General features: G+C 45.6%; 1 protein-coding gene across 4 annotated transcripts in view; it reads left to right on the forward strand.

Moving 5' to 3' along the window:
- The first annotated feature begins 294 nt into the window (after positions 1-294).
- The window catches only part of SMARCAL1 (SWI/SNF related, matrix associated, actin dependent regulator of chromatin, subfamily a like 1), a 67,006-nt gene continuing 43,908 nt past the window's right edge, over positions 295-23,392 (forward strand). The window contains exons 1-8 of one of the 4 annotated variants that reach the window (XM_077957520.1): positions 295-627; positions 1,673-1,709; positions 2,414-3,268; positions 4,019-4,069; positions 8,051-8,284; positions 11,693-11,743; positions 16,642-16,828; positions 20,971-21,121. In XM_077957520.1, the coding sequence (XP_077813646.1) occupies positions 2,473-3,268; positions 4,019-4,069; positions 8,051-8,284; positions 11,693-11,743; positions 16,642-16,828; positions 20,971-21,121 (1,470 nt within the window). In that variant the 5' untranslated portion in view covers positions 295-627; positions 1,673-1,709; positions 2,414-2,472. The remainder of the gene's footprint in view (positions 628-1,672; positions 1,710-2,413; positions 3,269-4,018; positions 4,070-8,050; positions 8,285-11,692; positions 11,744-16,641; positions 16,829-20,970; positions 21,122-23,392) is intronic. The other 3 variants (XM_077957521.1, XM_028831093.2, XM_077957519.1) reach the window with 3 other exon arrangements.

Below are 23,392 nucleotides of genomic sequence, written 5' to 3' on the forward strand. Positions count from 1 at the left end.
TTTTATTAAGAGCTGCCAAGTTAGTATGGCTGTCTGGGATGCCCTCTGGAGACACGAGACTCCGGATTTGGGAACCTCAATGTCCCAGGCTTTCAGGACCTGGCGTTTGGCTAAACCTCTGGAGAACTACAACTTCCAGGGTGCACCACTTTCTCGCCGCCCGTGACGTTGCAGCTCCCGTTTCTCGCCAGGCTCCCGTCCCGAACTACAAGTCCCAGAAGACCCTGCAGCCCCGCTCGCGTTCTCGTCTTACTTTTGGAAGCGAAACTGAGGCCGCGTTGCCTGCTGGGAAGTGTAGTTCAGCGGTAGCCGAGCCCTTCAGACCTGGCCGCTACAATAAGGCGGGTGAACTCGCAGCGCTTGAATACCCAGGGCCTAACCGTCCACTCGGAAGACTGGCCCCTCTCGGGAGGCTCTGGAGTCGCGCCTGGGGTCAGGGCCGGGGGCTAATGCGGCTCGCGTTCTGGGCCTCCCTGGGTGAGAAAGTGGTAGACTGGCAGGAAGGCGGCGGAGGCGGACGAGACCAATGCCAGCCTGGAGGAGGAAGTGGGCCAGTGGGAAGGGTGAATCCAAGTGGAGATCGTAGGGGTGGGAGTGGGGCGTGGCGCCCGCTTACCTTGAGGCCGGGTGAGGCGCGCCCCGAAATGCCGGGGAGGTAGAGGTCCCTGCCTAGAGAGGAAGAGGGGCGCCCATGTGGCGGGATGGATTTATGGTTTGGGGCTGATCAGTGGGTCTTATGGCCTCATCTCCCTGGTTAATGGAGACAGCTCACCAGGCCTGGGATTTGGGGAGTTTGGAGGTGCAGGAGATCCCTGGTTGGAAACTTAGGCAGTAGTGTGTTACCCAGCGAGACTGAGGGCTTCTGCTGTGCACCTCCAAAACCTTTCCCTAACCTCTTCACCCCTTCCTAACTGCTAATGGTTGAAGAAGGTGGAAGTTCTCTGGGGATAGATACTTCGTGGTGGGGGAGTGGGGAGAGGGGTTGGGTTCTGGCCAAAGGGAGCTCCAGCAGGGAAGGAAGCCTTTGAACCCTATAGCTGCTCAGAGGCCTAAGCAGTGCTACTGGAGTACCCCTACATCGTCATTCTAACCATTACACAGCATTACATTAGATGCAGGCTATTTAGTCTGAACCAAGCCAGACAAATTGGTGTCCTGCCCCCTGCTTCTAAAATACTGTAAAAATGTCTCAGCTCATAGGAAAATAAATATTCCGGGTAAATTCACGGAAAAAAATAATCATGATGCAATATGGAATGTTTACAATGTTACTACTTTATAATAAATTCTTATGTCTCCTAAATATGTGCCATATGGTTATGGATGAAAAAAAAATCCGAACTATATACTCTAAATTATTAATTTCAACTCTGGTTATTGATGGCCGGTAAGATTACAGATTAATTTTATTCTTTTTTTGTTTACATCTTTACGTAGCATCTTAATTTGCACAGTAAACACATAATTTTTTTTCTGCCCCTTATTTTCCCAGGAGAGTTAGTCAGTTGTCCCATGTGTTGTGTTCTGGAAATCAGATACTAAGGCCAGCTGCTGTGGCTTGCACTGAGCCACAGGCAGACTGATGTGCCAGGAATGATAAAAAGGGGTGAATGTGAGGGGAGAATTTAGTGTGCAGTCTATGGGAGGCTAATGCTTTTTTTCCTTCTTCTAGGTTGGAAAGAGACTATTTTAGCAAGTGTCACGCCATGGTATGTGGTTGGTTGGTCTATTTCAGCCTAATCTATTATGCTTTCTGGTTAAAAATGTGACCTTTCTCATTATCCTGATGGATTTAAGTTGCACTGCATAACTTTGTTAGGTTCTGATAACTCACCTTGGCTGGGCCATGGGAAGGAAAGAAATATTGCCTCTGAAATGCCTTTTTAGCTTTGGATTTGCTTTTTGCTTTTTTTTTTTTTTTTTTTTTTTGAGAATTTTGCTCTTGTCATCCAGGCTGGAGTGCAGTGTCATGATCTTGGCTCACTGCAACCTCTGCCTCCCAGGATCAAGCAATTCTCCTGCCTCAGCTTCCCAAGTAGCTGGGATTACAGGCATGCACCACCACGCCTGGCTAATTTTGTATTTTTGGTAGAGACGGGGTTTCACCATGTTGGCCAGGCTGGTCTCAAACTCCTGACCTCAAGTGATCTGCCTGCCTCAGCTTCCCAAAGTGCTGGGATTACAGGCATGAGCCACCATACCTGGCCTGCTTTTTGCTTTTTGATCAGGATCTTTATTTTATCATATGCTACCTACTATTTCAGTGTGTGTGCAATTATAAAAGAAACTTTAATATATCCTTTAGTTGTGCGCATTATGCATTTTCCGGGACAAAAGCTTGTTAAAATCATGGTTGGAGCATGGCAATTAATACATGTAATGTTCATTTAATTCTGCTTACTTTCTTCCACAGCTTTTGCCAATTTTTCCAATTAAAGATTGACATTCCTGCATAAGCATTTCTCTGTGAAAATGTCCTTGCCTCTTACAGAGGAGCAGAGGAAAAAGATTGAAGAGAATCGACAAAAGGCTCTGGCCCGTAGAGCCGAGAAGTTATTGGCAGAACAGCATCAGAGGACTAGCTCAGGCACCTCCATTGCTGGCAACCTATCCCAGGCCAAGCAAGGCCCATCCCAAAATTTCCCAAGGGAGTCTTGTAAGCCAGTGAGCCATGGTGTAATTTTCAAGCAACAGAATCTCAGTAGCTCATCTAATGCTGACCAAAGACCTCATGATTCCCACAGTTTTCAAGCAAAGGGAATATGGAAAAAGCCAGAAGAAATGCCTGCTGCCTGCCCAGGCCACAGCCCACGAAGTCAAATGGCTCTCACTGGAATCTCTCCTCCCTTGGCACAAAGTCCTCCAGAGGTCCCTAAACAGCAGCTCTTGAGTTATGAGTTAGGTCAAGGTCATGCCGAGGCTTCACCTGAGATCAGGTTCACACCCTTTGCTCACCCAACTCATGAGCCTTTGGCCAAAGCAAAGAATTCCCAAGAGACACCAGCTCGTTCCCCTGGACAGCCTCCCAGGGATGCTAAGTTAGAGGCTGAGACAGCAAAAGCCTCTACCTCGGGGCAGAACATTTCTTATATCCATTCGAGCTCAGGGACAGAAGGAAGACTCCAACAGAAGTCAGGGTCCTCAGTCGAAAAAGGAGTGATCTCTCAGAAGGGAAAGTGCATAAGGAACGGCGATCGTTTCCAGGTGTTAATTGGGTACAATGCGGAACTCATTGCAGTGTTTAAGAGCCTGCCCAGCAAGAGATATGGTAATGTCTTTGTTCTTCAGGTGTTTGGTGTTTTTTTTTTTTCTTATTTTTGGAGTCTCTTTTAATCTAACAGTTTCTCATAAATATTAAGAGAGTGCATTGGCACATTCTGTCCATCCAGTTGTTAAAAATTTTTCAATTTTAGCTTGTGTTTCCCTTCATAATAGTCATTCCCTCAAACAGCTGCCAAACTTGATGGTTGTCACATGGCCATCTGGAGAATGGTTGAATGTTACTGAGAAGACGCTTCCTCTGCCAGGTGCTTTATATGCATTGTAGCACTTAAGCTGAACAGCAGTTTTTTTGAAATAAGTAGATGTAATTTCAGTTTTTAAGGCGATGGAACTGGCTCAGCAAGAGTAAGTGACAGGCCCAGTTTCATTGGTCTGGAAAGGCAGCGTCAGGATGTGACCAGCTCAATTACAGCCCGGAGCCATTGCTCCTCATACTGCTTTTCCTGACCACACTATGACCTGGAGAACTTGGATTCTAGTCCTAACTCTGCCCTCAGTCCACTTAGGTGAAGTTCATAACTTCCCAGGGCCTGAGTTGGATTCCACTACATGGAATAAAAGAATTATCTATATTTACTGTTTGTCCTCTACAGAGATTTTTATAGATCAGTGGAGGCTTGCTGGTCAGCTGTTGTGAACTTGGCGTGCATTCATTGATTCATTTAGAAGACAAGCTTGTGTTAAGTGCCCAAGTACAAATTGTAACCATAGTCATCAGCTCTCTGTTTTGTTTCAGATCCTGACACCAAGACGTGGAACTTCAGCATGAATGACTATAGTGCCCTGAGTAAGTAGGCACATGGCTGTCCCTCATGGAGGGCGACCCTGGCGCTGAAAATCTTTGGAGTATCACATGTAGTCTAGCTTATGGTATGCATGGCTTTACAGGTGGTGAAAGCTTTCAGGGCACCACCCCACACTCCTTCCCACTATGTCTAGCCTAATGAAGCAGCTCTGTGGGTGAAGGCCATTGGTAATATTAACAAAAGCTAGCAGTAAATGATGCTTGCTATGCATTAGGCAATTCTAAGTCCCTTAAGCTAACTTTTATTCCTTATAATAACTTTTACAGATGGCAAAACTGAGGTCCAGGGAGGATGAGTCAGTAACACAGGGTCACACAGCCAATAAGTTGTACAACTGGGATTCAAACCCAGACAGTATGACTTCAGACTACATGTTCCCACCAGACTATGCTGGCCCCAGCAGTGACAGGCAGCTCAGGCAGCCTGCCAGCCCCTGCTCCCAGGAAGGTAACAGTTCAGCAAACAGCACAGATCCTCAGAGTACTCTCTGTGCAGCGAACTACTCAAAAATGCAAGGAGGGGGCATTGGCCAGGCAAGTTCTAATGCAGTGTCTGGTCATAGTCAGTACCTGGTTACGTCCCTCTGTCTTCTGAGAAAACTATCATACACTGAAGTTTTTGTCACTTGATCCTGGCACATGGAGCCTGCACACGTGTGTTAAAGCGTCAGCCATGTGTGTTTTCATCTTCCATGTATTCTACTCTTCTCCCCCACCTGCCATTTCTACACCCTCTCTTCCTCCCCCCAGCTTAAGAAGGGAAAAGATAAGGATGTATGCTTAGGCCGATTTGCAGATTTGGGGCATGAGGTAGGATGATCTGGAGGCACCAGTACAGTTTGTGGGGAGGGTGGTTTGGGCCAGTGATGGGACAGCTCCCTGTAGAATTTCCTGGTTTTCTCCTTGGCCTCTTGAAATGTGTACATTAGGCGGTATGTCTTTCTTTGGTAGCTGCTAGCGTGTTCGTTTGCGAGGGCTGCCGTGACAAAGTACCACTGACTGGGTGGCTTAAACAATAGAAGTTTATTTTTTCACAGTCCTGGAGGCTGGAAGCCTGAGATTGGTAGGGTTGGTTTCTTCAGAGGCCTCTCTCCATGCCCTGCGGCGGCTGCCTTCTCTCTGTGTCCTTGTGTGGATTTTCCTTTGTGTGTGCAAATCCCTAGCATCTCTCCCTTTTCTTAGAAGAACACCATTCATTGGACTGTTGCCCACCTTGGTGACCTCATTTACCTTATTAATCTTTAAAGGCCCTGTCTCCATATACAATCACATTCTGAGGTCCTGTGCTATGTGTTTAACATGAATTTCGGAGGGACACAGTTCAATCTGTAACACTGCTTGCTGCTAGCTCCGTCTAGAGAGGGCTCATTTTTTAATCCATTTGTTTGGTGTTGGAAGGGGGAGACCCAAGGCTCTGGATAAAGATTGCAGATTTTGATGCCTGGTATTCTCATTGCTGGTGATTTTAAACCAGTGGTTTCACCTGTTGCGGTTGTTTGTTTTGTCTTTTACGCTTGTTGTGATCACGGTGCCTGGTGGCTTAGATGACTCCTGCTTTTGCAGATTCATTTAGGTTTTTTGTCTGATATCATTACTTTTTTTTTTCTTTTGAGACAGAGTCTCACTCTGTCACCCAGGCTGGAGTGCAGTGGCGCAGTCTTGACTCCCTGCAACTTCTGCCTTCTGGGTTCAAGTGATTCTCCTGCCTCAGCCTCTTGAGTAGCTGGGATTTCAGGCGTATACCACCACGCCTGGCTAATTTTTGTATTTTTAGTAGAGATGGGGCTTCCTCCATGTTGGCCAGGCTGGTCTTGAACCCCTGACCTCAGGTGATCCACCTGCCTCAGCCTCCAAAAGTGCTGGGATTATAGGTGTGAGCCACTGTGCCTGACTACCATTGCTTTGTGTAATGCTCACATGTTTTGAAAACCATGTTTATTGGGTACAAAATTCTGCCTATATACTTCTCAATGAAGCTTACAGAAGAGAAAAAAAAAATTTCCATATAGCTTTTAGATGAATTTTTCTGATTGTTTGACTCCTCTATATCTTTACCAATGTGTTACACACTTGGCCTTTTGCCTGCTTGAAATTTCTTGCCATAATTATGGATTTGTGAATTTCTCCTTGTATTTCTAAGTTTCAGATAGGTTCATGATTGTGTGTCGTGATTGGCTTTTTATCAGTATAACATATAAAATTGTCTCTGTATCAGTCTTTTTGTCATTTTGCTTTAGGTGTATCTCTGGATTTTGCTTCATTAACCCTACCACATACTCACTGTAGAACATATTTTGACTGTGAAGAAGAAAAACTATCCCCTGTAATCTCCCCACTCAACTAACCATTATTAACATTTTGGTTTCATATCCTCCAGCCTTTTTTCTGTGCATTAAAATATCAAGTTTTATATATGCATATACTTTTTATTTTGCCCTTTTAATTTAATGCTCCAGCATAAAGCATATTTATTTTACTGAATGTTAACAGTTAATTCTAAGTGATGAAAATGTGTCCATTATCATAATGGGCCATTTTGGCCTTCACATAATGGTTTCGTGTTGTTGAATTACTTTTGTCTTTTCCAAAATTTTTAGTACGAAATAAATTTTAATAGCTATATAACATTCTGTCTTACGAATGTGTCGTACATTGCTTAAATTGGTTTTTTTTTTTTTTCCTGCTTGATTTTAATTTGCTGCCAGTTTTTCCAGTTTTAAAGCTGGAGAGGAACACCTTCGTACCTAAGTTTTGGTCTGTATTTTCAATTGGTAGTTGGGATAGATTCCCAGAAGTTGAATCATTATTCTTAGAGCTCTTGCTATAATTGCCAAATTGTTTTCTAGAAGGTTTTATTCCCAACTAGCAATATGGTTGTCTAATTGTTTCTCATCAATTTTGATAAGTAATTTTGACAAGTTTGATAAGTAAAAAAGTCTCTTGTTTTTCTGATTATTTGTGAAGGTGAACATTTCTTCAAATGTTTGTTAGTCTTCTTCCTCCTGTTTTGAATTGGCTACGTCTCTATCCTCTTCTTTTGTGGTCTTAGTACTTTTTTAAAGCATAAGCTCTTTTTATATTTCTTTACTCAGGGTTTTTGCCTTTCACTTCAGTGTGTGTCTGTTGACAGCTTAGTGTTATACAGTTGAATTTGTTAATTATAAAAATGCATCTGTAGTAGATGAAATAATGTTTAGAACTGTGCGTTTGTGACCTGGTGATCCTGGTCCTCACTCCTTTCTTCTCTGAGCAGTAGACAGAGTAGCGACCTAGGAGTGGGCTTAACTGGGTGATTTGTGGTGTGCTGACCTCAGTGGCTTCTCCAACACAGTGCCAGAAATTATCTAATAAGTTTATTCATCCTGGTAAGCTTCCTCTTTCCCTTGTTAATTTCTGAATTTTAAATTTTTTGATTTGAAAAATGTAGGGAGGCCAGGTATGGTGCCTCACGCCTGTAATACCAGCACTTCAGGAGGCTCAGGCGGGTAGATGGCTTGAGCTTAGGGGTTTGATACCAGCCTGGGCAACATAGCGAAACCCTGTCTCGACAAAAAATACGAAAGTTAACCCCATGTGGTGGTGCACACCTGTGGTCCCAGCTACTGGGGAGTCTGAGGTGGAGGATGGTTTGAGCCAGGGAGTTTGAGGCTGTAGTAAGCCCTGATCATGGCACTGCACTCCAGCCTGGGTGACAGAGCAAGACCCTGTCTCAAAAAAAAAAAAAAGAAAAACTTAAGGAGATGGAAAGTTACATTCAACAAATATTGAAATTCCCAAAGCCCCAACTAGAAAACACTTTCAAGCCTTCCTAATCTAACAGTGCCTTTTCTTGCCTTCCTGCCAAACCTAGTGCCTCTTGAACATGTCCCTTCCCCACTTTCTCCCTCTTCCCTTGCCTGTGTTTCAAAGCCACATCATAGCCCTCTGCTTTATCACTTCTGTTCGATTCTTCTTCTTTGGCAGTGAAAGCAGCCCAGAGCCTCCCCACGGTCAACCTGCAGCCTCTGGAATGGGCCTATGGCAGCAGCGAGTCACCCTCCACCAGCAGTGAGGGACAGGCCGGCCTTCCATCAGCTCCGTCGCTTTCCTTTGTCAAAGGGCGATGCATGCTCATATCCAGGGCCTACTTCGAGGCAGACATCGGATATTCACAGGACCTGATTGCACTTTTTAAACAGATGGATTCCAGAAGATACGGCAAGTAATTGGTCTTTGTCTGATTCCCCGAATGTGTAGTATGGTCTGTGATCTCAACATAGGGTGTTTTTCTCTACCTTGAATATTCAAAATTTACTTTCTTGGGAAAGCCTTCCCGTTCTGCTCCTCTTCCTATAGAAAGATGACACGTTAATTATTCCAGATAGTAAACATACAGTGGCGGCTGTTTTGTCATTAAGGCCTTCCAAAGAGAAGACCCCATAATTTCCCCCTGGTCAATGCCTTCTTGGTGGAAGCAGGTAAATTCCTGCTTCAGCCATTTAAAACCCATCTGTTTTTATTTTGGCCTTTGCAGAGCAAAAAAACAGGTGGTTGCCATAAAATAAATGCTTTTCCATATGCAAACTTCGTGGTTTTCAAACTTGAGCCTGCAGGGAACCGCCTGCAGGGGATGTTAAAACGCAGATCGCTGGGCCCCACTACCGGAGTTTCTGATTCTGGAACTTGAGCGTGGAGCCAAAAATTTGCGTTTCTCACAAGTTCTCTGAGCTGGTGCTGCTGCTGGTGATGGTGCCATAGTTTGAAAATGCTGATAGTTCTCCTCTCGGCCTGCCCGTCAGCATCACGGGGCCACTTTAGAAACACCGATGCCTAGTTCTTATCCAGATAAGTTGATTTATTTTGTCTGAGGTGGGGCTTGGACATTGCTGTTTTGTTTGTTTGTTTCATTTTTTTTTTTAATCTTCAGATGAGCCTAATTATAAGCCAGTCTTGAAATCTACTGGCCAAGGCAGAATAGTTTTGCTGTATTTTATTTATTTTTGAGACAGAGTTTCACTCGGTTGCCCAGGCTGGAGTGCAGTGGCACAATCCTGGCTCATTGCAACCTCTGCCTCCTCGGTTCAAGTGATTTTCCTGCCTCAGCCTCCTGAGTAGCAGGGACTACAGGCACCCGCCACCACACTGGGCTAATTTTTGTATTTTTAGTAGAGGCGGAGTTTCACCATGTTGGCCAGGCTGATCTCGAACTTCTCCGCCCGCCTTGGCCTCCCAAAGTGCTGGGATTAATTACAGGCGTGAGCCACCACGCCTGGTCGTTTTGCTTTATCTTTTTGTGAGGTTCTTCAAAAGCTGCCCCATCAGAATAGAGGAGAAGCAGCTATAGATTCTGGACTCCTGGGTGTCATTCTTAGCTTGGGCCACATTGTTTTTTAAAAACGATATAGTTTTTATGGATCGGTGTTTCCCCATTCTTGAATTGGTTTAATCTTGTTCTTAATCAGGTAGAACTTAAATACTTAAAACCTCATGCCTTTGAGACCTCACATTCAAGCATCGTCCTGGAAGAAGCCTCTAGAATTGCTTGCTCAACAAGAGTTTTCATCAGGATTTTGGTTCCTTCCGGGGGAGGCTGATGCTGGTTGCTACGTCATCATCCTTAGGTGGATGGAGTTTGGACTGATGAGGGCAGGCTGGTGAGCAGGGCATAGGGGAGTTGTGCGAGGCCCAGACGGGTCGTGAAATGAGCTGCTCCACAACAGCCTAGATCCTTTGCCTTTCCTGCCCCCTTGGATGTTTGGCTTCTGCTTGGGGTGGCCCGTAAAAGGCAAATACAGGCCGGGTGCAATGGCCTGTAATCCCAGCAGTTTGGGAGGCCGAGGTGGGTGGATCACCTGAGGTCACAGGAGTTTGAGACCAGCCTGGCCAACATGATGGAAACCTGTCTACTAAAAATACAAAAACTAACCAGGCATGGTGGTTCCAGCCTGTAATCCCAGCTACTTGGGAGGCTGAGGGAGGAGAATCACTTGAGTCTGGGATGCAGAGGTTGCAGTGAACCAAGATCGCACCACTGCACTCCAGCCTGGGCTACAATCTCAATAAAAGATAAAAAAGGCAAATACAGTGATGTGTGTCTGTCACCGGCCTGTGAGATCACACTCCTGACATGGTCTGCATTCTGGGAGTGGGTACCATGAAAGTATTGATACTGATACTGCTCACACCCGGATGTCCAAAAACCATGATTGGTTCCTTTGCCTCAGCTGTTGCTCACAACGTTTCCTGATTGCTGCTGTGCCACTGTGAGAATCAAGTTGTCAGGAAGGGCCTTCCTCTTCTAGTTCTGCATTTAAGATTAGTCTGTCTGCTTTGTTCCTTCCATCCGGTTGTACCTGGACGACCTTGCTTTTTCCTGAAACTGACTCACTGTGTCCAAGATACCTCTGTCTGACCACCTTGCTTTTGAAGGAACCATACAGTGAAGAATGAACTTTCGCTGCCCAGATAGCATTTACCGAGACCAAGCGTCCTTGATTTTCCAAAAGATAGATTAGTAGAGAAATTCCTCTATTTAAATAATGAGCCACCATTGGGTAGAAAGATGCTCACCTTTTTAGTTGATAATGTGTGTAATTTATACTACACTATGCTAATTAGCAGATGATGTAATAATCACACTAACAATAATTCATAATAACTGGATTTTTAGGGTGCTCATTGTTTTCCAGTCATACTTTTATAAGCATTTTACTTTATTTATTTATTTTTATTTTTTTTGAGACGGAGTCTCGCTCTGTCGCCCAGGGTGGAGTGCAGTGGCACGATCTCGGCTCACTGCAAGCTCCGCCTCCCGGTTCACGCCATTCTCCTGCCTCAGCCTCCCGAGTAGCTGGGACTACAGGCGCCCACAACCGCGCCCGGCTAATTTTTTTTGTATTTTTAGTAGAGACGGGGTTTCACCATGGTCTTGATCTCCTGACCTTGTGATCCGCCCGCCTCAGCCTCCCAAAGTGCTGGGATTACAGGCATGAGCCACCGCGCCCGGCCAAGCATTTTACTTTAATTTCACATAATCCTCACAGTAAGCAGTGAGGTAGGGGCTTATTTTTCAGAGATGGAAACTGAGGGAGAGGTGTTACAGTGAATTGCCCGAGGTGACATAGCTAGCAAGAGGCAGAGCTGAAATGGAAACTTCGGCAGTTTGACCACTCTGACCACATGCAGCTTCTTTCCCATGTGTAAAATGGAGTTAACAACAGCCCACTTGGGAGGGTAGATGAGATGGTGCCACTGAGTGTTGGCATAGTGCCGGGCTGAACATGAATGGTGCTTAGGTGTGAGCTACAGTTATCACCCCCGTCACTCAGGGCATTTCTGACCTGCTAGACCCTCCCCAGCTGTGTATCCTGTGGCACCTTTTGTCACAACCCTTACAACCCAGTGTTGCCAGCATCTCTGCCTCTCTTTCCTCCCAGTATATTGGGGAAGCCTCCAGGGAAAGTACTCTCCTAACTTCTCTATCCTCAGTGCTAGGTACAGGACCAGCTGCCACATTGTCTTTAAGCTTAATGGAAGTTTATGAAGCCAAGTAATAAATGAGTAAGTGTGATCACGTAGCAGGAGGACAGGGTGTCTTATTTGCTTATTTATTTCTTGTCATTGCAGATGTCAAGACCAGGAAGTGGAGGTTTCTCTTGGAAGAGCACAGTAAACTAAGTGAGAAGCCTTACTTGTTTTATATCATGCTTTGTTAAGCTTTAATAATTCACCTTAAATTTGATGTATTTTCGAAGAATCTTCTCCTTCGTTTGCTCTGGTGGGATGCTTGAGTACAGGGTAAGTAACGGTGAGGATGCAGCCTTGTCCACATCCACTGAGACGGTGGCTTTATGACAGCCCAGACAAATGCCAGGCCTCTTTTGCCATAAGGGTGAGGTGGCAGTAGTGAAATTTCCCAGGCCTGGGAAACCTTCCTGCTGTCATGGAAGTGCTAGAAGCATGGGTACATAGACTTTAGGAATTAGAAGTGAGCTAGGATTGCTTAGCTTAGGTGGAAGTGACCATAGATTACTTCTGAGAATAGGCTCTCAGTGTACTTCTAAAACTGGATGGGATGATCAAGAAAGATAGGAGAGTCTCACTAGGAATGGACTTCCTAATAGAGTTCTGTCTGAGGCAGAAGCCAGGCCAGGGACTTCTGCATTGTAACAAGCACTTTACAGACTGACCAAGGCAAGGGGTATGTGTACAGACAGCATAAGTGCAAGAAGAAGAAGCCAGCTTGGGCTTATCATTTTTCTTCTCTGTGTTTTGCTTAGATAGGGCAATAAATTCTAACATGCCTGGAAAAAGGAAATATGGTCATATCTCAGACTGTACCAGAATACTAGTCCCTTATCTATCTGGCTGTAACAATTCCGCATTGGGTTTGCAGCTAGCATAGCTTATGTTCCTCTACTTTACTCCCAATCCTGACGGCCTATTGGGCCTCCCAAACCAAGGAAGGAGTCATCTGTGGGTACCAACCAGGCCAGGACAGACACGAACCAACCCTGGGAGCTCTGAGTCATTGGCCATCTTGCCTGGCAGGCTAGGGCTTCAATGTGAGGGAAAAACTGGGTTCCTTCCTTTTGTCTCCTTCTTATGTGACTTACTGTGTGACACTGGGTAAATAATTAAACATTTTGGGTCCCATTGTCCCTTTAGTAAAAAAAAAGAGGTGGTCTTTAATCTCTATCTGCTCTCCTGACATAGGAATTAAATATAAAGGAAGAGCCTTTGGTTCCTTGAGCAAAACTTGCTGTGAACTGCACAATTAGGTTTGAATGAGATGATAACTTAATAAGTGCTGGCTGAAGCAGAAAGGATGGCTCATGTTGATCTTGAGACTCTCTGGCTGCTACTATTTGGAACTTGTGATTTAGAGGGAATTATTTGGCAAAAGCTGAATTTTTTTTCTTTTTGAGACAGCGTCTCACTGTCACCCAGGCTGGAGTGCAGTGGCACAGTTTCAACTCACTGCAACCTCTGCCTCCCAGGCTCAAGCGATTATTGTGCCTCAGCCTCCCAAGTAGCTGTTACACAGAATCCTTTTGGTGCCACTTTGCCAGCTGGGCTTGCCGCTGGGCTTGCTCTGCCCGCTCGGCTCACGCTACTAGTCCAGATTCCACACTCACTGAGGGCAAGCTAGGCATGGAGCAGTGGAAAGTGTGTGAGCGAGTGAGTGTATGGTCTGGCCATGGCACACAGCCAGGTGCACCAGTTGCTGCACCGGAGCGGGCAGCTCCAGACTGTGGCACGGGTACTAGCTCCACGTGAGGCTGCAGCTGGACGAGGCATACCACAAGCTGCTTCTGCCTTGGGCACCAGCATCTGGATGATGGGAATATGCTGGCGCCCAAAAACTTAAAGATACCAGCACCCGTGGAGCCCCAAGGGGGTGTTACAGCATGTTACAGCTCTGGCTTAGGGAGTCCCAAGGTCTGGGCCCCCAGAAAGGTTGCCGCTCTTCACTCCTGTGGTCCAGCAAACAGGAGCACATCACTGCCCACAGCTGGGCGAGCAGACTAGGAACGTGTTTAGCCCTTTTCTCACCTGCCATTCAGCGGGTCCCAGATTCTTGCCCTGCATCCAAGAAGAATGAGGTTACATGAACAACTGGAGAGTGAGCAAGGCAGAGAAGGGTTTTATTGATCAACAGAACAGCTTTCAGTGGAAAGGGGACCCAAAGTGGGTAATCCCAACATGTGGCTGAGTCCAGGGTTTTTATGGGCTCAGAATGGGGGCATGTTTGCTGATTCGTCCATGGGCAGGCCTGGAAAAAGCACCATTCAGTTGGCTAAAAGGCACTGAGGAAGTTCTCACTCTGGGTTGTGGACTCCACCTAGAACTGGCAGCCCGGTTTTCAGGTTTTAGTCTGTCTTCAGCTTGAAGGTTGGGTTTCACTGTGGACCCACCCCTGTCTGCCTATGAAGTTGTCTGCCTCCTGCTGTTATCAGCAGGAATTGTAGGTGCATATCCCCATGCTTGGCTAATTTTTGTATTTTTAGTAGAGATGGAGATTCGCCATGTTGGCCAGGCTGGTCTTGAACTCCCGGCCTCAAGTGATCCTCCCACCTTGGCCTCCCAAAGTGCTGAGATTACAGGCCTGAGCCACCATGCCCGGCTGCAAAAGCTGAATTGTTGATGAGAAATAGGAGTGAGTTCTTTCCTTCTCGCCTTTGTCTTTCAACCAGGAAACACAAATATGTTAGCTATAAAGTCTTGACTTTTACGGAACAACAAAAAGCAGGACACTTACAGCATTAGCAGATAAATGTAGTGTTGAAAAACCATGACTTGTGACTCACATAGCATTGTAGAGTGGTTCCTGATCTTTGCAGACAACACACTCCTTGAAATACCTGATGAAAATAATGGATTCTTCACCCAGAAAAGAAATGCACATAATGGCCACAAATAAGATTTTGCACTTGATAAAAATGATTTCATGGATCCTGAGTGAAGATTCTAGATTTAGAGTTTTTACCTGCTATCTCATCACGACAGTGTCTCACGGAAGATAAGACTGATCTTCCTATTTCGTAGACTGAGAGAAGGTTGGGCCCAGAGAAAGGAAACAGTGGCTTTTCTTACTGGGAGCATTGCAAGGTCACAGTAAATCAGTGACAGAAATAAGACTAGAATTGCCATCTGCCTTTGTAACATGACCCATTATAAAATTTAGAAGCTAGCTATACTAAGAAGCTGGGGAGGGAAAGCGGTGAGAATAGAGCCCAGTTCCAATTTAGTTCCAATTTCTTTGCCAGTACTGTGAACCTGGGGAATGCCCACCTCTCTCCTCACCCCATGCTCTCCTTCCTCATGAGTGAAATTAGATGGTTGACCCTGAGCTAGTGAACGTGTGCCTAGGAAACTAATGAAGAAATGACAATAAGACCTGCGTACGTGCATGCTCATGGGTGAAGCAGTGGGAGTTATTTTCTCTAGTAAGGAGAATCTAAGCTTTCCTCCTCCCTCTTTTCTAAGTGACTCAGGCCTTTTGCCCCCAGTGAAATTGGCATAAGGCCTTTTGTTTTCCCCTTGCTGTCAGTCCAGAAGGGTTCTCAACAATCTTGTCTTGTCAGCTGCTATTTGAAAACATTAGCATCTCTGCTATGTGGCTAGTAGCATTCTGCCAAAGAGCTATTTTACAGAAATGACTTCTAGATGACTCACGAAGCCAGACAGCACGTCTGTCATCTCCCAGTACCAGGGAAAGGACAGTAGAGACAGTTGTTGTCAGGGAATGGTGGCTTTCTCAGAAACACCGAGATGGCTGAACTAGCAGCATAGGATTTTGGAAACAGTAGTTGGTAGGAGACAGAGTAGATGTTGGTTTTATTCCTCTTAAATGGCTGAAGGAACATAATGCCTACAGAGCACTGCATTTTCTATCAGCCAGTTCATCAGCCCTTTCGTAACTTTCATCGGGTATTTGAGTTCTGAAGATCACTAGAATTAAAATGAAAATGGTTTTTCTGAAAGCACATGGAGTGCTCAGCCTCCTGAAGTGTGCAGAAATCAGCATGCTAAGATTTAATTTGGAGGTATAAAATGTATTTGTGCATCAATATGGACAGTCTATTCTGTATTAAAGCCTTCAACCTTACCTAATTTCCTCTCATGGTGATTCTTTTCGTGGAAACTGTTTCCAGAAATAACTGGTACTTATATTTAGTGGAGGAGAGAAATGGACTTAAATACATTGAAATACAAAGCAGTTGGAGGTAGCAGTAGATGGCTCAGCCCTGCACGTTCACATCAGCATTTACAGTGGTAACCGATTGATGGTTGTGGCAAAAGACTTTTGGAATCGGTTGTGAGGGTATTAAGAAAACACGATCACACATGACCATGTGAACTAGAGAACCAGCCTTAGAATTCCAAATAAGATTGGATAGAAGTAAAATAATACCCAGTTTCTCTTTGTAGTTTCCTTTACTGGATACCGGAGGACAATTAGCCTCTTGGTGGGTCACTCTCACTCCCAGGGTGCCCTTGAAAGGGTAAAGGATAAAGAGCAATTGACGATCTGTAAATAATGGCTACTCTTCTAATTAGATTTTTCAAAGGAAAATGATAAAAGGGAAGAACATCCTGAAAGTGACAGCCCGCAGGACAGCAGGCTGTGGTTAGTGATTTAACGGTAATTCCACTGCCAGAGGTCTCTAGGTCCGTCATTTTTTTCTATGCATTTTTAATTTGTAATTCAGCCTCCTTCTCCCAAGAATTATGTGTTTTTTTAATCTCTCTGGTTTATTCTTTTTCTGTTTCTCTGTTGAATAAAGGTTTTTTTTTTTCCTCGTTTTTGAAGTTTAAAATCAGGTGAGACTGCATTCTTTCAGAAAGCAAGGTCAGTGCAATTCATTTGCTTTCATTTCCATGTAGATCCCAAGTAATTTATTTTTCCCACTTGGGTTAATGATCCTGACTAGGAGAGATTTCTCCACCCATTATATAGGGACCTAGGACCAGCATCACTGGAAGGAAATATTTATATCCCAAAGCTTCCCTTTCTCCAAATCTTTTGGGCATGAACACTCCAGCTCATATGCTTCTGTTCTTCTTTCCAGTTGCAAAGGTGCGCTGCCTCCCACAAGTTCAGCTGGATCCTCTGCCCATGACTCTCACCCTGGCGTTTGCTTCTCAGCTCAAGAAGACATCTCTCAGTCTCGCGCCAGATGTCCCGGAGGCAGACCTTTCTGGAGTGGACCCCAAGCTCGTGTCTAATCTGATGCCCTTTCAGAGAGCTGGAGTCAAGTAGGTTCTTGAGCTTCCTCTCTCTTCCTCTCTTGCTCGAATTTCATTACTCACCACAGACCACATTCAGATGCTTCCTGTTTTATGAACTTTTATTTTCCACGGAGAGATGAAAATTTAGAAGAGTGTAGGCATTAAACCGCCAGGTGTGCTGTTACCAAAGCCTTATTGTAACCATTGATTTCAAATTCCATGGGTTAATCAAGACTCGGAATTACAGGTGTGCAGAAACCCAATTCAAACTAGCTTAAGGAAAGAGATTTCTCAGTGCCTATAAGAGAAAATCCAGCATCTCTAAAGGTCTCATCAGGCTGCTGTCCTCTCTCAGATCTGCTTTCTGTTTGTTTGCTCTGTTCCCAAGCAGGTGCTCCTTAAGTGTGGCAGCTCGGGCAGCCAGGGGCTTCCAGCTTGCATTCTCAGCTTAGCAACACACAGAAGCACCTTTTTCCTAATTGGGCTAACACTGCAATGGCTTAAGTCTGGTACCAACGTTGGAGCCAGTTATCGTGGCCTTGGAGGCTTGAGGTCTTGTTGATTAGACTTGGTGATAGGCCCATCCCTAGAACCAGAGGGTAAGACCTGCCCAGCTAAATTACTTGGATTGAAAGTGGGAGGTAGCAGTTCTCCAAAAGAAAGTCAAGGTGCTCTTATTAGAGGAAGAAAAAAGGTAAACCTACATCTTGATCTTTCCTTTTTTTCCAGAGTTACTTGGGAGAAGCAAAATGCCAGATTCGAAATCGACTTCTCTTAAAAATTTGGGAGTTCAAGGAGAAGAAAGAGGAAGTCTTGATAGTCTGTCTAGAAATAAGAAGCTGTTATTAGACAGTGTAGTTGGACATAGAGCCCTGTGCAAGGGAAGGAACCTAAATTATCAATGGCACTGACACACCGCGACAGCCTGCCTGCTTGAAGCCTGATTGTGGTATTCTGGTGAAAGCTTGGCTACCGTCTCTGGCAGGATTTGGGTCTCGGTGTGCTGTTTGGGCACAATGCACTTTATTACATTACCTGGCCCGGCCCTTCCCCCTAATTCTTTTCTTCCTTTCCTTCCATCTCTCTTAAATAGCACACTCTGCAAAACGTCCTCTGGCATTGCCATTCCAATCCTTCAGCTGGTGAGATGTCCTTTGGGCCTTGTTTTAACCGGGCTCAGGGTGGTTTTTTCCTTTCATCTTTCTTCCTCTGGGCTCTTTATTAAAGCTGCAGTAGAGGTTGCCCAGCCCCACCCCCTGGGCAGCCCCTGCCTTCAGCATCCAAGTTCTTCGTGGCACTGTTAGCCATCCTTGGGCCCACGTGGTGGGTGCTGGTCTTACCTGTTACCCCATTATCCCTGAGAGAGGCTCTGTGTGTGAGGCACCCCAGGGCAGATCTGTTTCTCCCTCTGTGGCTCTAAAGCTGCTAACAGTACTTGTAATCTTTCTTCAGAATTTTCTAAATAAACTCAGATTTTAACTTTCATACTCTGAAGAGGTAGGGGCTTGGCATTGGAGGAGGAGGGCTGTCAATTCCGTGTTTTGTTGTCTTTAATGCAAGAACTACAATTGAAAACACCCTTTAATTTATAAAGCAAAATCTCTTAGAAATGTCAGCATCTTCTAATATCCAAGTCGGCCTCTTCAGCAGGTGAATGAGTTGAGGCTCAGAAAGACAGTCAGTTGCCTAAAGTTATTCAGCTGCCAAAAGTGGAACTGGGGCTTAAATCTGTGTTTTCTGATTGATTAATTTCTGAGTATGGCATTTTTTTCTATTTCTTTTTTTTTTTTCAATTTTGGCATGTGTTTAATTTTGCATATTTGTAGTTACAATCATGTTGCCTTATAGACATAACATAAAAAAATCAATGTCTCTATTCAATAAATCATAAAAATAGTAATAATATAAATACTACAATTCAAATTTTAAAAACATAAATTGTAAACAGGACTCCAGAAAATTTTTTCTATTATATTCAACTATCCTGTGGAGGATGACATTTAATTATGTTATTGTTCCTCTGTTATCCAGGCTTTTTCTGTCTTTGTTGTCACTTTTTGGCCACTTTGTTCCTTAGTTGGGCTCCCTCTAGGCAGGGGAAAAAGGAGAGAAAGAATGTGAAATTCAGGGGGTCCATTCTGCTCTAAGGATGCGGATAGACCAAACTTCTGGAAATTATAGATGGTAAAGATGAGGAGGCTGAAACAAAAGACGCTCAAAGGGCGTGGGGCTCTCCATGGATTCCGTTGCTTAGGTACTGCCTGTCCTCGCTGGCCACCAATTTTGTAAATCAGAAAGTGAGGTAGAAAATACATCTTTTCACACCTGCCCTCCCCCCATCTGTCTGTGTTGTGGGTTGATCCCAGAAATGGTCCAGAAGATTTCATAGAGGTGGGTGTACAGGGAGGAGGCTGTGCCTGTTCTGGAGAGGTGAGGCAGCCCACCGCTCGGCTCCGTTCCTCCCCAGTGGAGGGTGAGGCCGCCAAAGCAGGGCTTTGGGAAGGGCTGCCTCCTCTCCCAGGCAGGGGCCCGCTCAGGCTGCAGGGAGAACAGAAGGGTGCCATGCCGTGATGCCTGTTGTCTCCACACTCTACTGGCCTCGGGCTGCCTGGGGATTTGCTGCCCAGTTTTCCATCTTTGGAAACGGTGTTTCCAGGCAATTCAGAAAGGGCAAGTGTAGCCTAGACTTCTTGTCAGCCCTGCTAGCTGCTGATTAGAAGAGGTGACATTCTCTGTTTTCACTGTGTGAGAAGGAAAGAGAAAGAGCTATCCCAGCGGCTTATTATCAGGATTCTCAGCAAATGATCTCCTTTTCAGAGATTAGATGAAAGAAGACTAGTATTTGGCACAGAGGACCAGACATCTGGCACTTGGGATCCTTTTAGCTTTTCACTGTTTCATCATGCGACACGAGCAAGTCATTTTTACTGTTTGTGTTTTGATTCTTTTTCTTTTTGTGGAATAGTAGTTATGATAGAAGCACTTCCTTAACGCTTATGATGTTTCCAAGCACTGTTTTCAGTATTAGCTTTATTAACCCTCCCACAGCTTCATGAGATAGGTACTGTTATTACTCCCTTCTTACTGCTGAGGGGGCTGAGGTATAGGGAGGTTAAATCATGGGCATGAAGGTATACAGCTGCTGAGTGATGGAATTGGGACTCCAACCCCAGCCAGTCTGGCTCCAAAATAGTGGAATACACCTTTATTCATAAACTATTAGCAAGGGATGCTGCACTTACGGGCTTTAGGGTCCTGGAGGCTGCCATAATGAAAAACTCGATGCTGAGGTCGGTGCTCGCTTTTGGCCAAGCACCCTTCCTCCGATCCTTTTCTCTACCTCTCTTCTCGTTACCAGCATCTTCTGTCTTTGCCAGCCCCTTTCTCTGCCTTTATGCATACTGAATGCTCTCTGATCTTCAGAAAGCCTTCTTTTCACCCACCAGCCCTTCTTTCCTTCCTTTCTTTCTTTCTTTTTTTTTTTTTGAGATGGAGTTTCGCTTTTGTTGTCCAGGCTGGAGTACAATGGTGCAATCTTGGCTCACTGCAATCTCTGCCTCCCAGGTTCAAGCGATTCTCCTCCCTCAGCCTCCCGAGTAGCTGGGATTACAGGCATGTGCCTGTAGAGATGGCGTTTCACCATGTTGGTCAGGCTGGTGTTAAACTCCTGGCCTCAGGTGATCCGCCCACCTCGGCCTCTCAAAGTGCTGGGATTACAGGCATGAGCCACTGCGCCTGGCCCTTTCCTTCCTTTCAAGGCAGACTCTGGAGTGAGTAAGCATGCCCTCCTCAGTGCTAGTCCTGGACTCCCATCGCCCTCCTCCACGTACGTCCCCTGGGTCCTGCCTACAGTGGGCTGAGGTGACTCCTCCCTGGAAACTTCCTTCCTTGGCCTCCACGACCTAATCATCTTCCAGATCTTCTCCCTACCTTTCGACCACATTCCACATTTTTCCTTTTTAGACTTTCTCTCTCTCTCTCTCTCTCTTTTTTATTCTGCTCCCTATTTGGCCCATGCTCCTTCCCTTCTGGGGAGCAAGTCTGGTGGTGGGCTGGGCCTGGGCTGGCCAGTGCGGTGGCCTTCACCCGGCAGTGCTGACCCACCGGACGTGAGGGCAGATGAACTCGTGCCCTGGGAAACATGCCGTCCTCACCTTGTCTGCCTTCAGTTTTGCCATAGCCAAAGGAGGCCGCCTGCTGCTCGCTGACGACATGGGCCTGGGGAAGACCATCCAAGCCATCTGCATCGCAGCCTTTTACCGGAAGGAGTGGCCTCTCCTGGTGGTGGTGCCATCCTCCGTGCGCTTCACTTGGGAGCAGGTTAATGCTCTTCAAATTGCAGTTTTCACAGAGAAGGTTTTCTTCAGTGTTAGAGTCATAAAATAATGGTTTGCGGACAGGGTCTAGGGATCTTTAAGGATCCTGTCTCAAGTAAAGGCAAAGGCAGGAAGAGAGATGAGATGCCACCTGAGGGCAGGCTGGGGGTTTTCTGGATCAGAATCAGGTTACACCTTGAGGGAAGAAAGCCGAGGAGAAACCGGCTTAGAGACTTGTGTTCATCTGTCAGCAGGCACTTCTGGGACCTCTGTGCCCTGCTCATAATACTTTTCATCTGTACCACACTTAGTTTTCTTTATTTTTCTCGTTTATTGTTTTTTAAAATTTTTATTTATTTTGAAACTGGATTATGAGACTGGCTAGTTTTTGTACTTTTTGTAAAGATGAGGTTTTGCCATGTTGCCCAGGCTGGTTCCCGAACTCCTGGGTTCAAGTGATCCACCTGTCTTGGCCTCCCAAAGTGCTGGGATTACAGGCGTGAGCCACTGTGCCCGGCCCACACTTAATTTTTAAAATATTTTTACCTCCTATGTTTTCCTCAATCCCGTGACAGTCCTGTGTGGTAGGTACAATAGATAGTAACCCTATTTATAGACGAGAAAACGGAATCTCAGAGGTTAAGCTCCGTGCTTCCTGTTAATGAGGAGCCCTGCTGGGTCTTGTGGCATCTCCTGACTGCCCAACTCAGGGATTTTGCACTCTGTCGAGCGGGGAGTGAGTGGGATGTTCGCCGTCTGCCCGGTAACTTTATGGATGCAGAGCCTGGCAAGAACACTGTATCACTCACCCTTGAGCTTTTTCTACTCTAAATCCAGGAATCAGTGGTTGGTTTTGTGAAATGAATAAAAAGTCCGTGAACAAACTTAGTGAAGAAGGAAGACCTAGTCCATCGTCTACAGCTTTTTCTAACTTTATGCCACTGACGTCAGCCTGGGGCTTCTTCCTGAGGCCTCCATGAGCCTCTCGTGCAGAGGAGGCAGCTCCTCCTGCTGCCGGTCAGCCCAAGGCCCAGATGTTCTGACCGAAGAGATGGCAAAAAAAAAAAAACAAAAAAAAGAAAAACTAAAAAATGTGCACCTCGTTTTTTTTCTGTCTCAGTGATCTGAATTCTTTTTTTTTAATTTTAATTTTTAATTTTTTTTTTTTTTTTTTTAATGAGACAGAGTCTCATTATGTTGCCCAGGTTGGTCTTGAACTTTTGAGGTCAGTGATCCTTCTGTCTTGGCCTCCCAAGTCTTGTGATATGAATTCTGCCAGTGCCTGTAGAAAGTAATCTTCAGTACATATTTTGTGTGTGTTAGGTTCCCACAGCACCCTCAGAAATTCTAGGAAGAGTCAGCCAGATGGTGACCAGCCTGAGGTTAGAGAAAAGGCCAGCCCTCCTTGTATCGAACAATGTCAGCCCAGGTGGTGCAGGTGAGCACCCAGATGCCTGGGTGGGTTTGGCTAGAGATGCTCAGATTGCCAGAGAGAGAAGGTGGATTTGTAGGAATATTGACATAAATAGTTTCATCATCATCAATAAACGTTTATGATTTGCCTTCAGTGTACCAGGCTCTGCTAAGTCCTTCATAAAATTCCTCTTAAAAAGAGTCGTATTCTTTCCCTGCAGAAACTTACCATCTAGTTAGAGATCTTAGAGATGAAACCCAGACACCATGAAGTGACTGCTGACAGGCAGGGAGATAGCCACGCATGGTGGTTCACGGCTGTAGTCTCAGCAACTTGGGAAGCTGAGGCAGGAGGACACTTGAGGCCAGTAGTTCAAGACCAGTCTGAGCAACATACTGAGACCCATCTCTTTAAAAAAAAGAAGAAAGAAAGAAATTAGCCAATCATGGTGGTGTGCACCTGTAGTCCCAGCAACTTGGGAGGCTGAGGCGGGAGGATCACTTGAACCTAGGAGTTTGAGGCTGCAGTAAGCTGTGATGGTGCCACTGTACTCCAGCCTGGGCAACAAAGTGAGACCAACACAACTCTTTTGAGACCCGAATTTTCTCTCTTGTTGCCCAGGCTGGAGTGCAATGGTGCGATCTCGGCTCACCACAACCTCCGCCTCCCAGGTTCAAGCGATTCTCCTGCCTCAGCCTCCCAAGTAGCTGGGATTACAGGCATGCACCACCATGCCCAGCTAATTTTGTATTTTTAGTAGAGACAGGGTTTCTCCATGTTGGTCAGACTGGTCTCAAACTCCTGATCTCAGGTGATCCGCCCTCCTCGGCCTCCCCAAGTGCTGGGACTACAGGCATGAGC

This window comes from Macaca mulatta, chromosome 12, assembly GCF_049350105.2.
Source record: "Macaca mulatta isolate MMU2019108-1 chromosome 12, T2T-MMU8v2.0, whole genome shotgun sequence".
Lineage (NCBI taxonomy): Eukaryota > Metazoa > Chordata > Mammalia > Primates > Cercopithecidae > Macaca > Macaca mulatta.